This window comes from Nicotiana tabacum, chromosome 6 (genome assembly GCF_000715075.1).
Source record: "Nicotiana tabacum cultivar K326 chromosome 6, ASM71507v2, whole genome shotgun sequence".
NCBI classification, from domain to species: Eukaryota; Viridiplantae; Streptophyta; class Magnoliopsida; order Solanales; family Solanaceae; genus Nicotiana; species Nicotiana tabacum.
In genome coordinates this window covers 163,070,364-163,088,589 of record NC_134085.1, presented here as the reverse complement: position 1 = coordinate 163,088,589, position 18,226 = coordinate 163,070,364, and the positions used below count along the sequence as shown (strand labels likewise).

Sequence of the window (18,226 nt, the reverse complement as noted above, 5' to 3'; positions counted from 1 at the left end):
GGATGGACTATGAATGATATAGGATGTACAAGTTGCAAATGAGCATGATTTAAGCAAGAAGAGGAGTTTAACTAGTTGAAACTTGATGAGGAACTTGTTAGACAGCAGGAGAAAGACATAACCAAAGATCCCTTATAAAAAAAAAGTTAGGTCAACTAAAGCAATGTCAACTTCCCCAGTCGATATTAACCATCACAATGCAAATAATTTCAACTAGGAATTAACTACTTACAAAATAAGGATATCAAAGTTAATCATTTCACTTAAACCCCTTTTCTGTGAATAGATGAACGTTTAAGTATGTAACAATATTAATACGTTTCGACTTGATATAGTTTGACGTGGCTGACTAGCTTACTTGTAGGTAAACTAAAACCGAGAAGTTATATTCGTTAGAGTTGATTCTCCACTTAAAATTCAGATGAGTCATTAATGCACTGTCGTCAAAACTCGTTATATAGCTTACCTACCTTTACATTTTCTTGCTATTAGGTGAAAGAGGCCGATTTAATTAACTAAACTTTAAAATAAACTATATAAAAAAGGAGAAACAATTGGCATTCTAACTTATATATATACAGCATATATAGCACAATACGTGAAAGAGATTCTTACTTGTATAGGCAGAGAAGTTTGTAATAAGTTGTTGATCAGAAAAAATAGCGTACTGAGTTAGTAACAACAATGACAGAAAATCAGAGGATACATCCAGTTGTGGACATGGAAGCACCACCAGCACCAGCACCAGCACCAGCACCAACACGTCCATTAGTGCCACGAGTCTCGTTTAAATCAGAAAAAGGCGATCCATCGCAGCTTCAACAGCCAATAACTAACCAGCCATTTACACGTACTGTTCCTGTAATGTATCCAAGACCACATAATAAGAAGAGAAGTTGCTTTTGCAAATGCATTTGCTGGACAATTAGCCTTATCATACTCCTACTTATCATTATTGCAGCAATTGGTGGCATTCTTTACCTTGTTTTCAAACCAAAGATACCTCAGTACTCTGTGGATAACCTCAGAATATCAGACTTAAGGCTCAATTTTGACATGAGCTTATATGCTAGATTTAATGTAAGAATCACCGCTGTCAATCCCAACAAGAAAATTGGTATCTACTATGAGAAAGGAAGTCGTTTGAGCGTGTGGTACAAGAATACACAGCTATGTCAAGGGTCTATTCCAAAGTTCTATCAAGGTCATCAGAATAAAACAGTACTCGATGTGGCCTTAACTGGGCAATCACAGTATGGTAATACATTGATGTCTGCAATTCAAGAGGCAGCACAAACTGGAAGAATACCATTAGATCTTAAGATTAAAGTTCCAGTTAGTGTTAAACTTGGGAAGCTTAAGTTAAGAAAGGTGAAGATATTGGGAGATTGCTTGCTGATTGTTGACAGCCTCTCTGCTAATAGTTTGGTCCGAATTAAGGCCAGTACTTGTAAGTTTGGATTGAAGCTCTAAAAACTTCTGCTTTGTATTCTACATGTTATTTACTTAGATTTTTAGTTCTGTTTTTTTTGTATTTTATTATTTTTTGGGATCTCTATACATGTCTGTGAGAAGATTTTGTCCATGGACATTTGGAGAATTCTATCACATTCATCTGCACACTATCATTTATGTTTGTTTCACTATTATTCATATTCATAACCAAACACTGGATGTTGCTTAATACTTGGCTCGACGCAATTTATGTCAAAAAATCCCTCATTAGTGCTTAGGTTTTGTTCTTCCAGAGTAGATTAAGGATTGATGTTGTGCTCCTACTCAGAGACAGACCTATGCTATACAGAGAGGGGGTCACTGTCACCCGTAAAATTCGGCAAAAGTTCCATATATACATGTATATTAGTGATATATTAATAGTGGGTACCCCATATACAAAGCAGATTTTAGTTGAATCCAAAAGTTCACCCCTGATCTTCAAATCCTAGGTCTGCCTTTGCTCCTACTTGACACTTTCGAAGCAAAGAACTAAATGTCGATGGCAAATGATTAAGATAATTGAGGGGTCATATTATCTTAAGAAGCATCATAGCTAACAAAAGCAGCTGCAATATACAAGGCATGAATTGTACAAAAGCCCATAAAACATCAACTACTCTGATATATACAAGTGTAGTAGCTAAGCAAGTTTCACAACTTCTTAGTCCAAACGAAGCGCCAAGCTTGGGTATCTCAACATCTCTTTCAACAGAAAATTATCAGATGACGAAATTCTAGGCTAAGTTTCACTAAGCCAATATGGAGCCTCAGGCTTGGGATCAAAATGTCATTGTCAAGGTGACTAATCGCCAACCAAGGCTCGTGGTCTATGCTCTATAGTAAACAGGGACATTCCTGTCTGTGAAACAGCTCTAACAAATGCCATGTTTGCAGTTATAGTAGGAGCATGCCAGTAATCACCGGTCCCAAAAACAACCTTGTTTTTTAACGCCAGTTTTCTGGTTGTTGGAAGGCTCATCAGCCGTTCTGACGGGCAATCTGGTACAACCCTGTTTGAGTTAATCAAATGATTAGCATATGGAATTCAAGGTGCAAATAAAAATGTAAAATGAAATTTAAGAAAAAAGAGAAGCGGGGAGGAAGAAAACAATTCAAGTGCAAGTCTTGACAAGCTCATCAAATCTATGCCACGCACAAATATGTGACATAATTTATGCCCGCAAATTAATATCCTTGCTGTCTGGATAAACATGAAATTTAATATACTTATCCACATAGATTTTATACTAAATTGTGTATTTGCAATGAATAGTACCCCTTTCCTTCATTGAGGTACAAGTGTTACTAACTTACTAATGTACCATCATGAGATTCAGGTTCGCAATTGTAACAGACTGATCAGAGGACTATGCCAGGAAATTCTATAATGGATTATACTAATGATGTTTATCATGCAGAGAAGTAGCTAGCAAAATTTACCTAAAGTTTGAACTCACATAGAAAGAAAAACAAAAATGTCAGCTTAGAGGATGTCAAGCACTTCATATCTTTCTTCCTTTTTTTAATTCTGGAGGTAAAAGGGGTGGGGATCCACAGAGCATGTACTGTTGAATGTTAGGATTTTTGCAATAAAGTTGTAGGCAAAGAAAACTTGTTGTAAGAAACATACTGAAATTATCAAAAATTCACCTAAGATGATTCAGAAAGTGCTTGGCTCTAGACTTCTCATTAGGCCCACCACACATTGAAACAAGCTCCTGAAATTCTGAACAAACACTTTCACAAATTATGCCTCTCTTTTGCAATATTACAGGCATCAGCTCCTTGTGGATTGGCTTTTCCATTTCAGAATTCACCTGGTGGAAACCGAGTACAACATAAACCAAAAAATGTTGTTACAATGGTTGCCAAATGCAAAAGTACAGTGGGTAAGCTAATAATATATGAGTGTTCATGGTTCATATAATAAGGTGATTTCTTTAGGACAGAAAACAAAGAGGAAAGAAAAAAAGGCAGCCCGATGCACTAAGCTCCCGCTATGCGTGGGTCCGGGGAAGGGCCGGACCGCAAGGATATTGTACACAGCCTTACCCTGCATTTCTGCAAGAGGTTGTTTCCACAGCTTGAACCCGTGACCTCTTCGTCACATGGCAGCAACTTTACCAGTTACGCCAAGGCTCCTCTTCACAGAAGACAAAGAGGACTTCAAATATAAGCAGTTGGTCATTTCCAACTCAGTACCGAGTTTAGTGCCTAACGATTGAATCACACTATTAACTTCCCCAAAATAAGGAATGCTAAAACTAGCAATTTGTTAAACTTATATATTCCAGGTTGTATAAATATGTGAACCATCAGTTGAAGTAGAAATCTGTTAAAATCATATCCAATTTACAATAGCTTAAATCTGCCAGTTCCTGCAAAATGTAACTTTAAAAGACCTTTTGCTTCGCGATCAAATCTAGCTACTCCACCAATCCGATAGTACATTTTTGTGAAAACGCAAACAATAAAAAATGGCATGGGACATGGATTTGCTATCGATCACTATAGAGGCAACTGATGTGCACATTCCTCATGATAAAATTTTTGAATCAACCAATGTCATCTCTGGCTGTAAAGCCACTAGCTCTTTCATAGGAGTCTCCAGGGTACATTAGTTCTATAAAGGACTCAATTGGTTATTAACAAAATCGAAACGAACAGAGAAATACTAAATAACCTCTCCAAACTTGAACAACAGAAGGGTTCCAACTTTTAACAAAGAGATTTCACCTGTCCAATCATGAACTCATAATTGCCCTTGAACCGATTCCTCAACTCACTCTCTGGTGTAGCAAGAATCCGATCAATACCTCCATTACTAATCCCGGACACTATAGCAACCAGTGCTGTCGTATCAAAATTAACCAATTCAGCTTCTTCAACATCAAAAGGGGACCAACTCCTCAATGCTGACACAAGAGCAATAAAAGATTCACCCAAATTTACGTCATAGCTAACATCCTTAATATGCACCTTCTCTAAATTCCCAGATTGGTCTGCTAATATTTGTCCATCTTTATTAATAGGAGAAAAAGAACCAATCTTTATTTCTAAAACACATGCCTTTTCAAAAGACTTTCCTAGTACACTTACCCAATCCCCATCCTCTAAATCATCATAAAACTCACAATCAAAATCAGAAAATCCAAACCCCAGATCAGTAGTAGCTCCAAATTCATATTTCAGCTTCTCAATAATGCAACTTTGAAGCCCATTTGAGAAGAAAAGTATAATAGAACAAGGCCTCACTGTAACGCACGACTCTTCGGCAGCAACCATGAGGTGAACAATTCTGTTTCTTAACCCTTTGTTATTCTTCGTTTTCTCCGAATCTTGCCAAGAAATGTACCTGGGATTTCTGTCGGATACTATGAACCAAACTGGGTTTCCATTAAAAGAACAAATTATGTCGACGTAAATGCTTTGCTGTGGAACTTTGGATGAAATCGAAATGGGTTTGCAGACTCGTGAAACGGATGTTATTAGTGGGTGTTGGAAAACGTGAACGACGGATTCGAGATATCCAATGTTGGTGCTGAGTTTGAGAGGTGAGCTGTTAACGCGGTTGAGGAAAGATAGCTCAGAATTGATTAGCCTTAAAAGGGTAGTTTTCCATGAGGATTGAGTAGTAGTTGACAAGGTTGAAATTCGATGTTTGAGGGCCTTACATCTCCTCTTGGCCTCTTCCACTACCACTTCGCCGCTTTCCATTGTCGTGCTCGGTCTTCTCTTTCTTTCCTCAAATTGAGTCTATGCTATTTTTTCAGAAAATTATAGAACTAGTCCTTCATCTTTGAGAGTTGGTTCAATATAGTCCTCTAAATGTAAGACAGTGTTTGGATTAGCTTAAAAACTGCTCAAATCAACTTAAAAATACTTTTGGCCTTCTTTGAGTGTTTGGATACATCATAAAAGTGCTTCTAAACCAAATGCTTTTAAGCTACAATACCAAAACAAGGCAAAAGCAACCTGAAATTTTTTAGTTTTTATGTTTACAGCACTATCTTTTATAATTATGAATAAAAGAAAAATGTGCTACTGTTTTATGTATAATACATGGCTATAGTTATTTTTAACGAAAATTGACTCGAGAGAAATATGAACGGCTAAGAAAAGTTATCTGAACATGCTTCTCATTATTCATTTCTCCATTTTTGTACCCTTGAAATATTCATAACTATGAGATTATAATAACAAATGATCTCTCATCCCCTCCCCTTAATAGTAATGAAATTTACAAATTAAATAATTAAGGGTATTGTCGAGGATTCGAATGAGATACAAATATTAATTTATTTGCAAGTTCATATAATTGATAGAAAATAAAACGAATGGTGTATTCAAATGGCTTAAGTATTAACATACAAATCGTGCAAAACACATTCATAAAAGTTTGTACCAACATATTTTTCCAATTTAAATAACTAACATGCTATTCATAAGACAATTTTTGTCAAAGATGATCATGATGTATATTCTAGTAACAATTGAGCCTAAAGTGCTTAAGTTAGGTGCATATTTAACATTAGACCATTCCTCGAACATGAGTGGGTATTTTTGTTATTTTCTCATATTTCTTTTAAGACCTACAACTCTTTGAGAACTATTTTCATCCTAAGTCCTTTTAAATTGTACCTGTTCAGTCTAATAATTTTTTCTATAATAATTTAAATATCTAGAAATGCAACTTATCAAAATGTGATAATGCAATATCAAATTTTAATTTTAAATTACTTGGATCATACATTACAACTACTCTTTTTTATTTTATTATAATAACCTTTTATAGTAAATTTTGGAATCGATTGAATTTAATCAAATATGATGATGAAATTTATCAACTAATAATTACTGAAGTTATCGTCGTGCTGATGACAAGACTTTGTCACTCGACTATGAGTTCCTAAAATATTACACTGCATAATCTTGACAACAAAGTTGTTTAATAGGACTAAACTATAATAACCATGCAATTAAAGAAAAAGCTTGTAACAAATCTTTAATAAACTAAAATTGTAAAATTTAACACAACACATTAACTTGTTTAGTTTAATAATTCGCCAAAATTTATAAAAATTCACAAGAATCAAAAGTACACATATTAATTAAGTGGAAGTAAAATGTACTGAACCAGTAATTACAAGGACTAGAATCGAAATTTGTCAATGTTTACGGGATTAAAAGCACAATTTTCCTTTGTAATGAAATAACAAAAAAATAAAAATAAAAATAAAAATGGGTGGATCCCATAACCGAGACGCCCCGGGTTTGCGGATAGCCGGATATGGGTTAGTAAAAAACCAGTGGCAGATGTAGCAATACACAAGACTTGCTGAAAAAATGGCTGGTGCTCTGTCTCCAGCCACCACTCTCCGCCTTAAACCCTTCTGCACCGTACGGTTCTTCACTCATTATCGCAAACCCATTAAACTCTTAACCCCCAATTACTACTCATCCTTTCCTCTAAAGCTACGCACCATCTCAATTCCAGCACCCTACCGTCGACGGAGCTTTTGCTCTGTAGTCTCCGCCGCTATTTCCTCCGGAGAAGCAGTTGAAAAACCCAAATTTGAGCAAAAAGATGGTGTAAAAACTGAGCAAGTTAGGGAATTTAAAAAAAGGTTGAGTATTGTTGACATAAAAGGAGGGCCTGACGAAGGTTTGGGCCGCCTGGGGGAGACTTTGGTGGTTAGAGGTTGGGTTCGCACGGTTAGGGCTCAGAGCAGCGTTACGTTTATTGATGTAATGTCATAACTTGAAACTCGTGGAGTTGGTGTTTTGTTTTATTTTGGTTTTAGCATATGTGTTTGTTTAAGATTGTAATTTTTTTGGCTGTTTTGTTTATGTGCAGGTTAATGATGGTTCTTGTCTTTCAAATATGCAATGTGTTATGGGCTCTGATGCTGAGGGTTATGATCAGGTACTTTATTATATATAGAGCTACCAAAAAGTACTTTATGCAGGTAAGTGAGGAGGCTTATGTGGATATTCCTCTAACTGTTTTTAGCTGTACTGAGTAAGAGACTGGCCAGCTTAATAATGTTAGAAATTACATTGGTCTTTATTTTGAGCTGATCACTTATAATCATATGCTCAAGCGCGTAACTTTTGAAATGTTCAGTTTGACATTTGCCGAGTTGCATTTATGTGGTTTATATTTATAATTGTGAAGAAAGAAATTAAAAAATTTATAGGTAGGTTCTCAGGAAAGATGATTTCTTTCACTGGTCCTTGTGAATTTGGTTTTCGAAGCTTGAGGAGTTCAATGTTGAAGGAAAGATCTTCTGAAGAATTGTATAATTTAGCTACCTCACACTCAGACATTGGACATGGCCAAGCATTCACTTAGAGGGCCGCTTTTGTATTGCATTACCTAGGTGTCAAACAACATGCTATGCCACTTGGATAACTATTCTTGGAAATGCTTAGTTCTTGTGTAATCTGAAGTAGGTTATGAAGGTGTCATGCATGTGTCTGCTCTTTGCTATTTCCTTCATGTGGTTCAATAGGTACTAGATAATGCGGTACATAGTTGTGCGCTATGTTGCGCAGACTCTCCAAAACAGCTGCCGTACCCGTGTTGGGTCCTTAAAAAATGCATTATTTTTGGACGACCCGGCATGCACCCATCGACATTTTCAGAGAGTCCGAGCAATATAGGTTGTGTGCACTTGACTTGGATTGCTGATAATAAGTAAAATATAAAGGTGACTTTGAGGTGCGCACAATGGGGTCAGGATACCATTGCTATATAACGAATACAAATGTGATCTCAGTAAACAAAGATTAAAAGAGAAAAGCAGAAAAAAGTTGGAGGTGGGATTCAAAAGGAAGTTATCACCATCCAATAGAGTGACTTTTACTACCTTTTGCTTTTTCTTGTATTGGGTGTTTAGAGTGCTATTTTACGAATAAAACTATGACTAGCTTCACCGGTTGAGTTACAGCAATCGCCTCCCTCAATTAAGAGGACATATTGTATTTCATCTTCACATAAAGTTCAATGACTAATTTCGTGGGAAGCAATGGATCAGCAGAAGTTGATTTACATGTCAGATCATGTATCAAAACTTGTTCATAGTGATTTAGTAATCCAAGGAAAAAAATATTTCTAAAAAGCTCCAGATTGCACCTAGGGGATAGTAAAACTTTGAGATTCATGAAAAAAAAACATGGATGTAACTTTTTTCTTCTTTTCTTAAGATCCTTTCTTTCTCTTTCTTCTTTCTTTGGAAGATGCTTCTTACATGAGAATATATCTTTTAAGGCTCCAACATTATTGATAGTTTTTTTAAGGCTCCAATTTCGAACAATGTCCCTCTGATGTAAGAAAACTTATAGACTTTAATTTCATGGGTTATTTGAGTTGTTTGGCCTCTCGTCTCTTATCTACGTTAACTTTGTCTGATGCTTTTCTTACAGGTAGACAATGGCTCAATTTCAACTGGTGCATCAGTATGGATAGAAGGTACTGTGGTCGGCAGTCAAGGATCAAAGCAGAAAATAGAGTTGAAGGTTCAGAAGCTTGTAGTGGTAATTGATTTTAACCTATTTCATCAATTTTCTATTGCTTAATTTACGAGCATGCTTACACATCCTTAACACTGAAGTTATATTTTTCTTCTTTTGATAACTAGCCTTGAATGCCTTTATCCAAAAAATTAGCCTTGAACCTAAGAGCAACTACCTTCGACTCAGGATTCTTGACTTAGTGATTTGTAAAGAGAGGAAATGAGAAGCACAAGACCAACTGAAAACTGAGTAAATGCCAACAGGAATGATGCACGTAATTACAAATATTCTCTGTTACGAATAAGCTTATCGATTTTTGCTATAACTAATCTAATCAGCATTGCTGTTGTATTTGTACATTATGTACTGGTCATTTAATCACTATGCTTGCTCGTACTTGTTTCCTCACAGGTTGGTAAAAGCGATCCTTCTTTCCCTATCCAGAAGAAAAGGGTCAGCAGAGAATTTTTGAGGACGAAAGCTCACCTTCGCCCTCGAACTAATACCTTTGGTGCGGTATGAGTTGGGACTGTTGCAGTGTTATTATTTGTAGTTTTCGAATTTCTCGTTTTATTTTACCCAGATACTCTGAGGAGGTTATGGAATATCCATGTAGTTTGGTAGGGAAATGGTGCTAATTGTATGTAATTATGCCCTATGCTATTTCGTGATCCATGCTATAGGTTTGTTTTTTTACCTGCTTACATGCAGTACTCAGTTTTCCCTTTCTGTTTGAGATACTTGTGAATATCCTCCTTACGCTAAGGGAATTTAGCTAGTTGCCCTGTAATTGAAATAAAATAATACTTACTCCTTTTCTTAGCATGACATCTTTTTTCATAAAATTATCTCCACTCATATCTAAACTTACGGCAGTCCCTAGCAGCCTCTGATCAGAGGGTACTAGAGCCGAACTGCCCTTGCATTGAGCCTTCATCCTTTCTGTATAGAATCAGTCAGTTTCATGCCCCCCACAACTCCACCCCCAAACCCCAAAAAAAAAAGAAAAAAAAATCCTTTCCTTTTCCCTACATACCAAAAATGAAAAAAGTTCTTTGGGTCGCCGATCCGATAAGAACACAGATATAACTGGTGATTGGAATGGAATTATAAAATAGTTACATGAGACCTATATGCAAGTAAATCACACTGGACAGCAATTCTTCTCAGCTAGTTCTTAAATTCAAGGTTCTTGTCCTTTTCCAAGGCAAGTAATGCTGATTCTTTAAACACCTATAAGTTACATTGCCCGAATCAAGGAGTGCTATTTCCCCTTTTGGTTGATTTTCCTAGAAATGATAAATAATTTGATTACTATTAAGAGTAGCTGGTAGCTGGATACAATTGATGTTGGCAATAAAACCAATAGGCTTGACATTTTTGAAGGATAAATTATCTTCTATTAACAGCCTTAGATTAATATAAAGGGGTGATTGGCTTGATTAGTGAAATCACTCTTGGGGTGTATTACCTTGGGAGTTAAATCCGGCAAGCTTAGAAGCCATTATGTTTCCTGTATATATGATCGATTTCTCTGTTTCTCTGGATATGCAAACTTTTATTGTATGTTGTTTTTTGTCGATCCCTAATTTTATGTCAGCTTCTTTCAGGTTTCAAGGGTGAGAAATGCTCTGGCCTATGCTACACACAAGTTTTTCCAAGAAAATGGCTTTGTTTGGGTCTCGAGTCCAATAATCACTGCTTCTGACTGTGAAGGAGCTGGTGAGCAATTCCGTGTGACCACCTTGGTATGTCTATGTTGATTTAATGTGCATCTGCAGCGGCCCAGCTCCCTTCAAACCTCTTCCCTAGAACTAAGAAAGAGAGGGAAAGAAAAACTAAAAGCTAAACACTGACCTTGGTTGAGGGCTAGAAGGATGATGTATTTGAAGTTTATAATTCTATTTAACTGAATTTTGCGCTGTCGAAGTCTTGTTAGTCTTGCAGAAATCCTGTTTTAATTTGCCTTCTGTTGGACATAGATTGTTTCCTATGACTTAACTTTATCTTGAACTCTTTCTTCATCATTAATTTTTTTTCTTGCCCCTGTGCATATGCTTTGTAAGATATACTCCTTTCTTACATGATTATTTCTTTTTAATTCATCCAAATGCCAACAATACTTATGTTCAGTTCAAATAATGAAACAGAACTTTGCTTATAATCTTTCTTATGAAATATCTCTTGTGCTGAGTAAGATGTTTGTTTACCTAACAGATTCCGACCACCAAAGAAGGTGGAGATTCACCAGTTAATGCTATCCCTACTACTGAATCTGGTTCTGTCGACTGGTCGCAAGTAAGTAAATCAACAACTAGGGGTCTTTGTTCATTTCAGAGTGAAATTTATTAGGTAGCTAATTAAAGTCTTTTGCTAGTCGATATCATTACAAGCAAAATAAACTTTTTTTTTTTGATGGGTAAATAATATATTATATAAATATTTGCACTAAGCCAGTGCAACATGCGTAATTACATGTTGTGCAAATCAGCAATTGCGTCTAAAATATCATCTACATCTGGTGCAAAAGCCAGTTTGCACCAAAAAGCGATCAACAAAATGCAATTAAGTTTAAGGCTTTGTAAATTTCTTCTTTTGCCTTCAAAAATTCTATTGTTTCTTTCAAGCCAGACGGACCACCAGATAACTTGAGGAACAGTGTTCCAGGTCTTTTGAGCTTTCTTGCATAGACCCTCCCTGGTCCAGCACTTCAGCATTTCTGAAATGGAGTTAGGCATGGTCCAAGACATACCAAATATTGAAAAGAACATGTTCCATAACTGGTTTGTAACCTTGCAATGCAAAAAAAGATGGGTAGCATCTTCAGATTGTTCTTCACATAAAGGACATCTGCTGCACAGCTTGAAACCCCTCTTTCGGAGATTGTTTTCTGTGAGGCATGCCTCCTTAGCCACAATCCAAGAGAAGCAAGAAACCTTTAAAGGTGCCATGTTGTACCATATTTTTTTCCAAGGCCATAACTCACTGTTGCTAAAACCCAGCATACTGTAACAGCTTTTAATTGAAAAAATGCCCTTGGGGTGACCCTTCCAACTGATAGAGTCCATTTTGTTGTGATCCAAAACAGTGTTGCTTAGCATTTGTAGCAAGAGGCCTACGCTCTCCATTTCCCAATCATTAAAATTCCTTCTAAGACTCAAATTCCAGCCTTGCAATGTATAGAAATCTGCAATTGCCCCATTGTGACGCTAGGATAGATTATAAAAATCTGAAAATTGGTCTTTTAGTGGCATATGACCCAACCATGCATCTTCCCAAAACCTGATTTTCCTTCCATTGCCAAGAATAAAACCCATGTGTGACTCAAACTTGTTCCAATGCCCTCTAATATGTTTCTATAAACCGATGCCATGAGGCACTCTAGGCTCTTTGGTGCGCCATGGATTGTCCAAAGAAAACTTTTCCACCAAAGTTCTCCTCCAAAGTGCATTTTCCTCCATGTTGAATCTCCAATGCCACTTCATCAGAATGATTCTTAAGGTTTTTAATTCCCAGACCCCCCTTCCTTTTGCCTTTGATGACTGTTTTCCAATTTACAAGGCAAATAGGCTTTGATAGTTTATTGCCATTCCAAAGAAAATCTCTCCTTAATTTGTCCATGCGTTTCAACACTGAAGAAGGAGTCAGAAATAGAGACATGGTGTAAGTGGGTAGTGCGTCAAGCACACTGTTGATTAAAGTTATTCTACCACCCAGGGAGAGATATTGTCTCTTCCAATTCGCCAACCTTTTTTCCATCTTCTCAAGGACCTCATTCCAAATTGACACTGATTTGTATTTGGCTCCTAAAGGTAACCCCAGATATTTTGTAGGAAACTTTTTAAGTTCTGAAATTTAATAGGTATATGCAGTTATGCACTTGATGTTGGATTTTGTCATGAAATTGTCTTTTTCTTCTTCTTGTAAATTACATCTTTTTGTTACAGGACTTCTTTGGGAAACAAGCATTTTTAACAGTGTCTGGGCAACTCAATGGTGAAACATATGCTACTGCTCTCTCCGATGTAGAGTCTGCTCTCACTTTTCAATTTCATATGCTACTGCTTTCTCTGGCTGATAACCACTTATCCAGCTTGATCTCTCCATCACAAAATCGTTTCATGCTTGTCTTCTTTGCTCTCAAAGTCTAACAATGTCGTATATCTGTCTCCAGATCTATACTTTTGGCCCCACATTTAGAGCAGAAAATTCCAACACTTCCAGACACTTAGCAGAATTTTGGGTAATTACATTCGAACTGATAAAATGTGGTGGAACTTCTCTTTTATTTCTTTCCTTGTATGCGGATATTTCAGATGCGGGCACACTAAAATGTTGACACTAATTTATATTGTATAAGATGATTGAACCAGAACTAGCTTTTGCGGACTTGGATGATGACATGGCCTGTGCTACTGCCTATCTCCAGTATGTAGTATGTTACTTTTCACATCTTGCTGTCCCTTGGTGCATATTCATAACTTGGTCTCACCATTAGACTTTTGTATTGACGTAACTCTGCTTGGAAGGTGCAATATGTGTTGGAGAATTGCAAAGAAGATATGGATTTTTTCAATACTTGGATTGAGAAAGGGATCATCAATAGACTAAGTGTACGGATTTCTACGAACTCATGCGTTTTCTTCACAAAATATTTTCCACAACCTTGGTGCTCTACAGTGTGCACCAAATAGTTGGTCCCGTTGTAATCATAGGCTCCCTGCAGGATGTTGTTGAAAAGAACTTTGTGCAGTTGACGTACACTGACGCTGTTGAGCTTCTATTAAAAGCAAAAAAGAAGTTCGATTTCCCGGTATGTCTGCTTTATTTGCATGCTTTCTCACTTACAGCTCCCCGTACACACTCCTGTTACCTTGCCTAGAAAAGTAATGGCTGCTTCTGCATTTGGTAGGTGAAATGGGGATGTGATTTGCAAAGTGAGCATGAACGATATATCACCGAGGAGGCTTTTGGTGGATGCCCTATAATTATCAGAGACTATCCGAAGGTTTAATTTCCTATCAAGTTGCATTTATTGTGCAAACTCTATGGGGATTTCAGATAGTTGATGGTGTTCCTTAAATTTCAGGACATCAAAGCATTTTACATGCGACAGAATGATGATGGAAAGACTGTTGCAGCCATGGATATGTTGGTACCTCGGGTAGAGTCTAGAAACTTAATTAATACTTTAGTTTGTTTTCAGTTTGCTTTGACAAGTTGTACAACGTAAAACAAATCAGTTTTTTTCATTAGCTGTTATACATTTGCACTGACATACACTGCTTGCAGCATCAAGGATCTGATGAGACATAAAATCCCATTTTTAAAGGCTTATTTTTTTTAATGAAACAAGCAACAGCAACAACTACCCAGTAAAATCCCACAAAGGGGTACGCAGACCTTACCCCTACCCCGATAGGGCAGAGAGGCTGTTTCCGATAGACCCTCGGCTCAGAAAAACGACAATAAAAACAAGAAAAGACAATTCATTAGTAACTCCAATAGAAACCGTAATAGTAACAGAAGCATAACAACCAAAAGATAAATGACATGCAATAACAATAGCCAACATCCAAGGCCCGGGGCTAAGAGAAAGAGCAAGGATAGTGTGAACTCAACATAAACTGTAAGCCATCTAAGATCAACCCTAATCCAACCCCGCCTCACCCCCGGTATGAAGGAAAGCTCTACTACCCCCTAACCTACAACCCTAATGCTTGACCTCCAGACCTTCCTATCAAGGGCCATGTCCTCGGAAATCTGCAGTCGTACTATGTCCTGCCTAATCACCTCTCCCCAATACTTCTTAGGCCTCCCTCTACCTCTTATCGTACCCACCACGGCCAACCGCTCACACCTCACCGGAGCATCAAGGCTTCTCCTCCGCATGTGCTCGAACCATTTGAGCCTCGCTTCCCGCATCTTATCATCCACAGGTGCCACGCCCACCTTTTCCGAATATCTTCATTCCTAATCTTGTCTATCCTAGTGTGCCCGGACATCCACCTCAGCATCCTCATCTCTGCTACCTTCATCCTCTGGATATGAGAGTTCTTAACCGGCCAACACTCTACCCCATACAACATGACCGGTCTAACCACAGTTCTATAAAACTTACCTTTGAGTATCGGTTGCACTTTCTTGTCACGCAAGACTCCAAATGCAAGCCTCCATTTCCTCCAGCCCGCTCTTATACGGTGAGTGACGTCTTCGTCGATCTCTCCGTCCCCCTGAATCATCGACCCAAGGTACTTGAAGCTATCTCTCTTTGGGATGACCTGTGATCCAAGCATCACGTCCCTGCCTACTTCCCTCGACTCAACGCTAAACTTGCACTCTAGATACTCCATCTTAGACCTGCTCAATTTGAAACCCTTAGACTCGAGGGTCTGTCTCCAAACCTCCAACCTCTCGTTAACACCGACCCTCGTTTCATCAATTAGGACTATGTCATCAGCAAATAACATACACCATGGCACATCCCCTTGAATATGGTGTGTCAGTGCATCCATCACCAAGGCAAATAAGAACGGGCTAAGCGCAGAGCCTTGGAGTAATCCCATAACAACCGGGAAATGCTCCGAGTCGCCTCCCACAGTCCTAACCTTAGTCTTAGCTCCATCATACATGTCCTTGATCGCTCTTATGTAGGCTACCGGCATGCCTTTTGCCTCAAGACATCTCCAGAGCACCTCCCTAGGGACCTTGTCATATGCTTTCTCCAAGTCAATAAACACTATGTGCAGATCCTTCTTCTTATCCCTGTACTGTTCCAAAAACCTCCTAATAAGGTGGATAGCTTCCGTAGTGGAGTGACCCAGCATAAACCCAAACGGGTTGTCGGATATAGACGTCGTCTTCCTCACCCTCGCCTCCACCACCCTCTCCCAGGCTTTCATGGTATGGCTAAGTAACTTGATACCCCTATAATTGTTACAACACTGGATATCACCTTTGTTTTTGAACAACGGTACCACTGTACTCGACCTCCACTCCTCCGGCATCCTCTCCGTCCTAAAAACAACTTTTACTGAAACAAGCATTTCGAAAATTTGTCGCATGTATACATTCTCCATCCATATTGATAGTACATTATAACCTGTCAATAAGTTAATCCCTATAATGATTTGTCTGACTACGGTTTAATTAGTAGTTGTGTCTGTACAATAATCAAGTGGTCTCTGTTTTCCTTTTTTCCTTTTTGAGATGGGGCATTCACAGTAGAAACACAGTATACTATTTATAGTATACTACTCATGTATGAATGTGAACTCTGAGCATAGCCAATGCACTATTACAGTTTTGGATTGCCAGAAACTCACTAATGCTTTTTCTTTTACTGTGTCTGCTTGGCTGGTTATATTGTTTGTGGTTGACTTAGAGCTGTGGATTTCATTATTAATTAAGTTGAACCAGTTAAAATCATGATGTACAATTTTGTTCTAAATGTCATTAGTGAACTTATGATGGATTTCTTTTTTTTTTTAAATGTCAGGTCGGGGAACTTATTGGTGGAAGTCAAAGGGAAGAACGCCTTGAATACCTAGAAGAACGCTTGGATAACTTGAATCTCAACAAAGAAAGCTTTTGGTGGTATCTTGATCTGCGTCGTTATGGTTCAGGTGTGTGAATTTGTGATGAATTTCACATTTTTTACTTGTTGTACATAGTTATGTGCATAGTGATGCATGTCACTTTATTTTGGATCCTACATGCTAATATTGCTACCTTAAATCCTTTTACTGCAACTTGTCTTCATAATACTTTCCTGCAAGTCCTTTATGAGAAAAGACAACAGTAAATTTGCACGCCCAATGTTCATCACCTCCTAGTTTACATTTTCACGAAACAGATTTTGATTGGACATCTCCTTTTCTTATGTTGTAGTTCCTCATGCTGGATTTGGATTAGGCTTCGAAAGACTTGTGCAATTTGCGACTGGAATAGACAACATAAGAGATGCAATACCTTTTCCTCGGACACCCGGCTCTGCTGAATTTTGATTTGTGACACTCCCACTGTACTCGTAATATATCTTGGAAAAAAGCTGGATCAGTCAGAAAGGTGCAATTTCACCAATACTAGGCGTGGAAGTTAGTCATTGTACCATACCAATTTTTTGTGATCATAAAGACCTGACAAGTTGCTCGGTCTAACGCACCGTTGCCTTTAAAGGAAATTTAGACCTTTTTTCTCCATGTCTTTTACTTACTTTCTTTTTCTCTGTCTTCTTTTTGCCCTTGAAGCAACACCTTACCATGCACACGCAACCCCTCCCCCCTTCCTCAACCAGAGAAAAACAAAATTTAAAGAAAGCAATTTGTGTAATTAACGTTGGTTAAGTGGCTCTAAAACTTGTGACTTGTGAGAAATAAAGAAACTAATCAAACTATGGTGTTAGTGTCAAATCTTCAGCCTTTGAGCAAAGACTTTTTTTAGTAAGTTTACTCTTAGTTAAAGTTCATTGGTGTTCATATTTAAGTGTAATTCAACTCAGCATCACTCAACTGCAACATTTCAATGTGGATAGTTTTGCTCCCCCTATTGGGGTTCACTCGCACCAAAGATGTGAGGGGAAAAGGTTCTGAAAATATACTTGAGGACTTTGTTTTTCTCTGCTCAAAAATACAAAAAACCTTTGGTTTCAGTAAGAGCCAGAAATCTTTCGGCCCTCCTCCTTCCTTAGTGTAGACGACCAACAGTTTGGAACGTGATACAATAAAGTTTTCCAAAATGACAACCTACTAGAACCCCCCCCCCCCCTCCCAAACCCACCCACCCGACCCAATAAGGCGCAGCAGCAGCTCGAAGAGAAAGCTCTCAGAGCAACCACCACTTTAATTTGTCATACACTTGCAGTAAAAACTGCTTTAAATACTAGAAAAAGGAAGGTAGAGCCATAAATGCTCTCCTCCTGTTGTGTTTTATATAAGATAAAATGTAGTCACAAGTTTTACTTTCCCTTTCCACCCGACCACTCGCACCAAACAAAGTTACAAAGGCAACTCTCCGTTTCTTTTTCCTCTTTCTATTTCCCTTATCCATCTCCATATTTTCACGAGTTTTAAACAGACGATGAAATTTTCTAATTTCTTCAAGTAATCGAGTATTGTTCCGTAAAACCCGTAGCCAAAGAAATCTAACAGGGAAGAAAATGACTTTTTAACCGTCCCTTCCTTTCCCCTCTTTTTATTTTCCATTCGCATCT

At 37.8% G+C, this 18,226-nt stretch overlaps 3 protein-coding genes across 3 annotated transcripts; 2 read left to right on the top strand and 1 right to left on the bottom strand.

Annotated features, from left to right (window-relative positions):
* Window positions 1-94: 94 nt before the first annotated feature.
* LOC107776010 (NDR1/HIN1-like protein 6) lies at window positions 95-1,646 on the top strand. The gene has a single exon (XM_016595819.2). It carries the CDS (start codon window positions 685-687, stop codon window positions 1,471-1,473), a length of 789 nt encoding a protein of 262 aa, XP_016451305.1. The 5' UTR covers window positions 95-684; the 3' UTR covers window positions 1,474-1,646.
* Window positions 1,647-2,010: 364 nt separating this feature from the next.
* On the bottom strand, window positions 2,011-5,279 carry LOC107776005 (uncharacterized). Its single transcript, XM_016595815.2, has 3 exons — window positions 4,234-5,279; window positions 3,148-3,314; window positions 2,011-2,507 (listed from the first exon to the last, which is right to left on the bottom strand). The coding sequence occupies exons 1-3, from the start codon at window positions 5,212-5,214 to the stop codon at window positions 2,300-2,302; spliced, it is 1,356 nt and encodes a 451-aa protein (XP_016451301.1). The 5' UTR covers window positions 5,215-5,279; the 3' UTR covers window positions 2,011-2,299.
* A 1,483-nt stretch (window positions 5,280-6,762) lies between these two features.
* On the top strand, window positions 6,763-17,216 carry LOC107776004 (asparagine--tRNA ligase, chloroplastic/mitochondrial). The gene is made up of 15 exons (XM_016595814.2): window positions 6,763-7,245; window positions 7,355-7,423; window positions 8,926-9,036; window positions 9,427-9,531; window positions 10,626-10,763; window positions 11,233-11,313; window positions 12,963-13,040; window positions 13,190-13,258; window positions 13,376-13,450; window positions 13,545-13,628; window positions 13,742-13,828; window positions 13,928-14,023; window positions 14,105-14,179; window positions 16,514-16,640; window positions 16,906-17,216. The coding sequence occupies exons 1-15, from the start codon at window positions 6,844-6,846 to the stop codon at window positions 17,019-17,021; spliced, it is 1,713 nt and encodes a 570-aa protein (XP_016451300.1). The 5' UTR covers window positions 6,763-6,843; the 3' UTR covers window positions 17,022-17,216.
* Window positions 17,217-18,226: the final 1,010 nt, after the last annotated feature.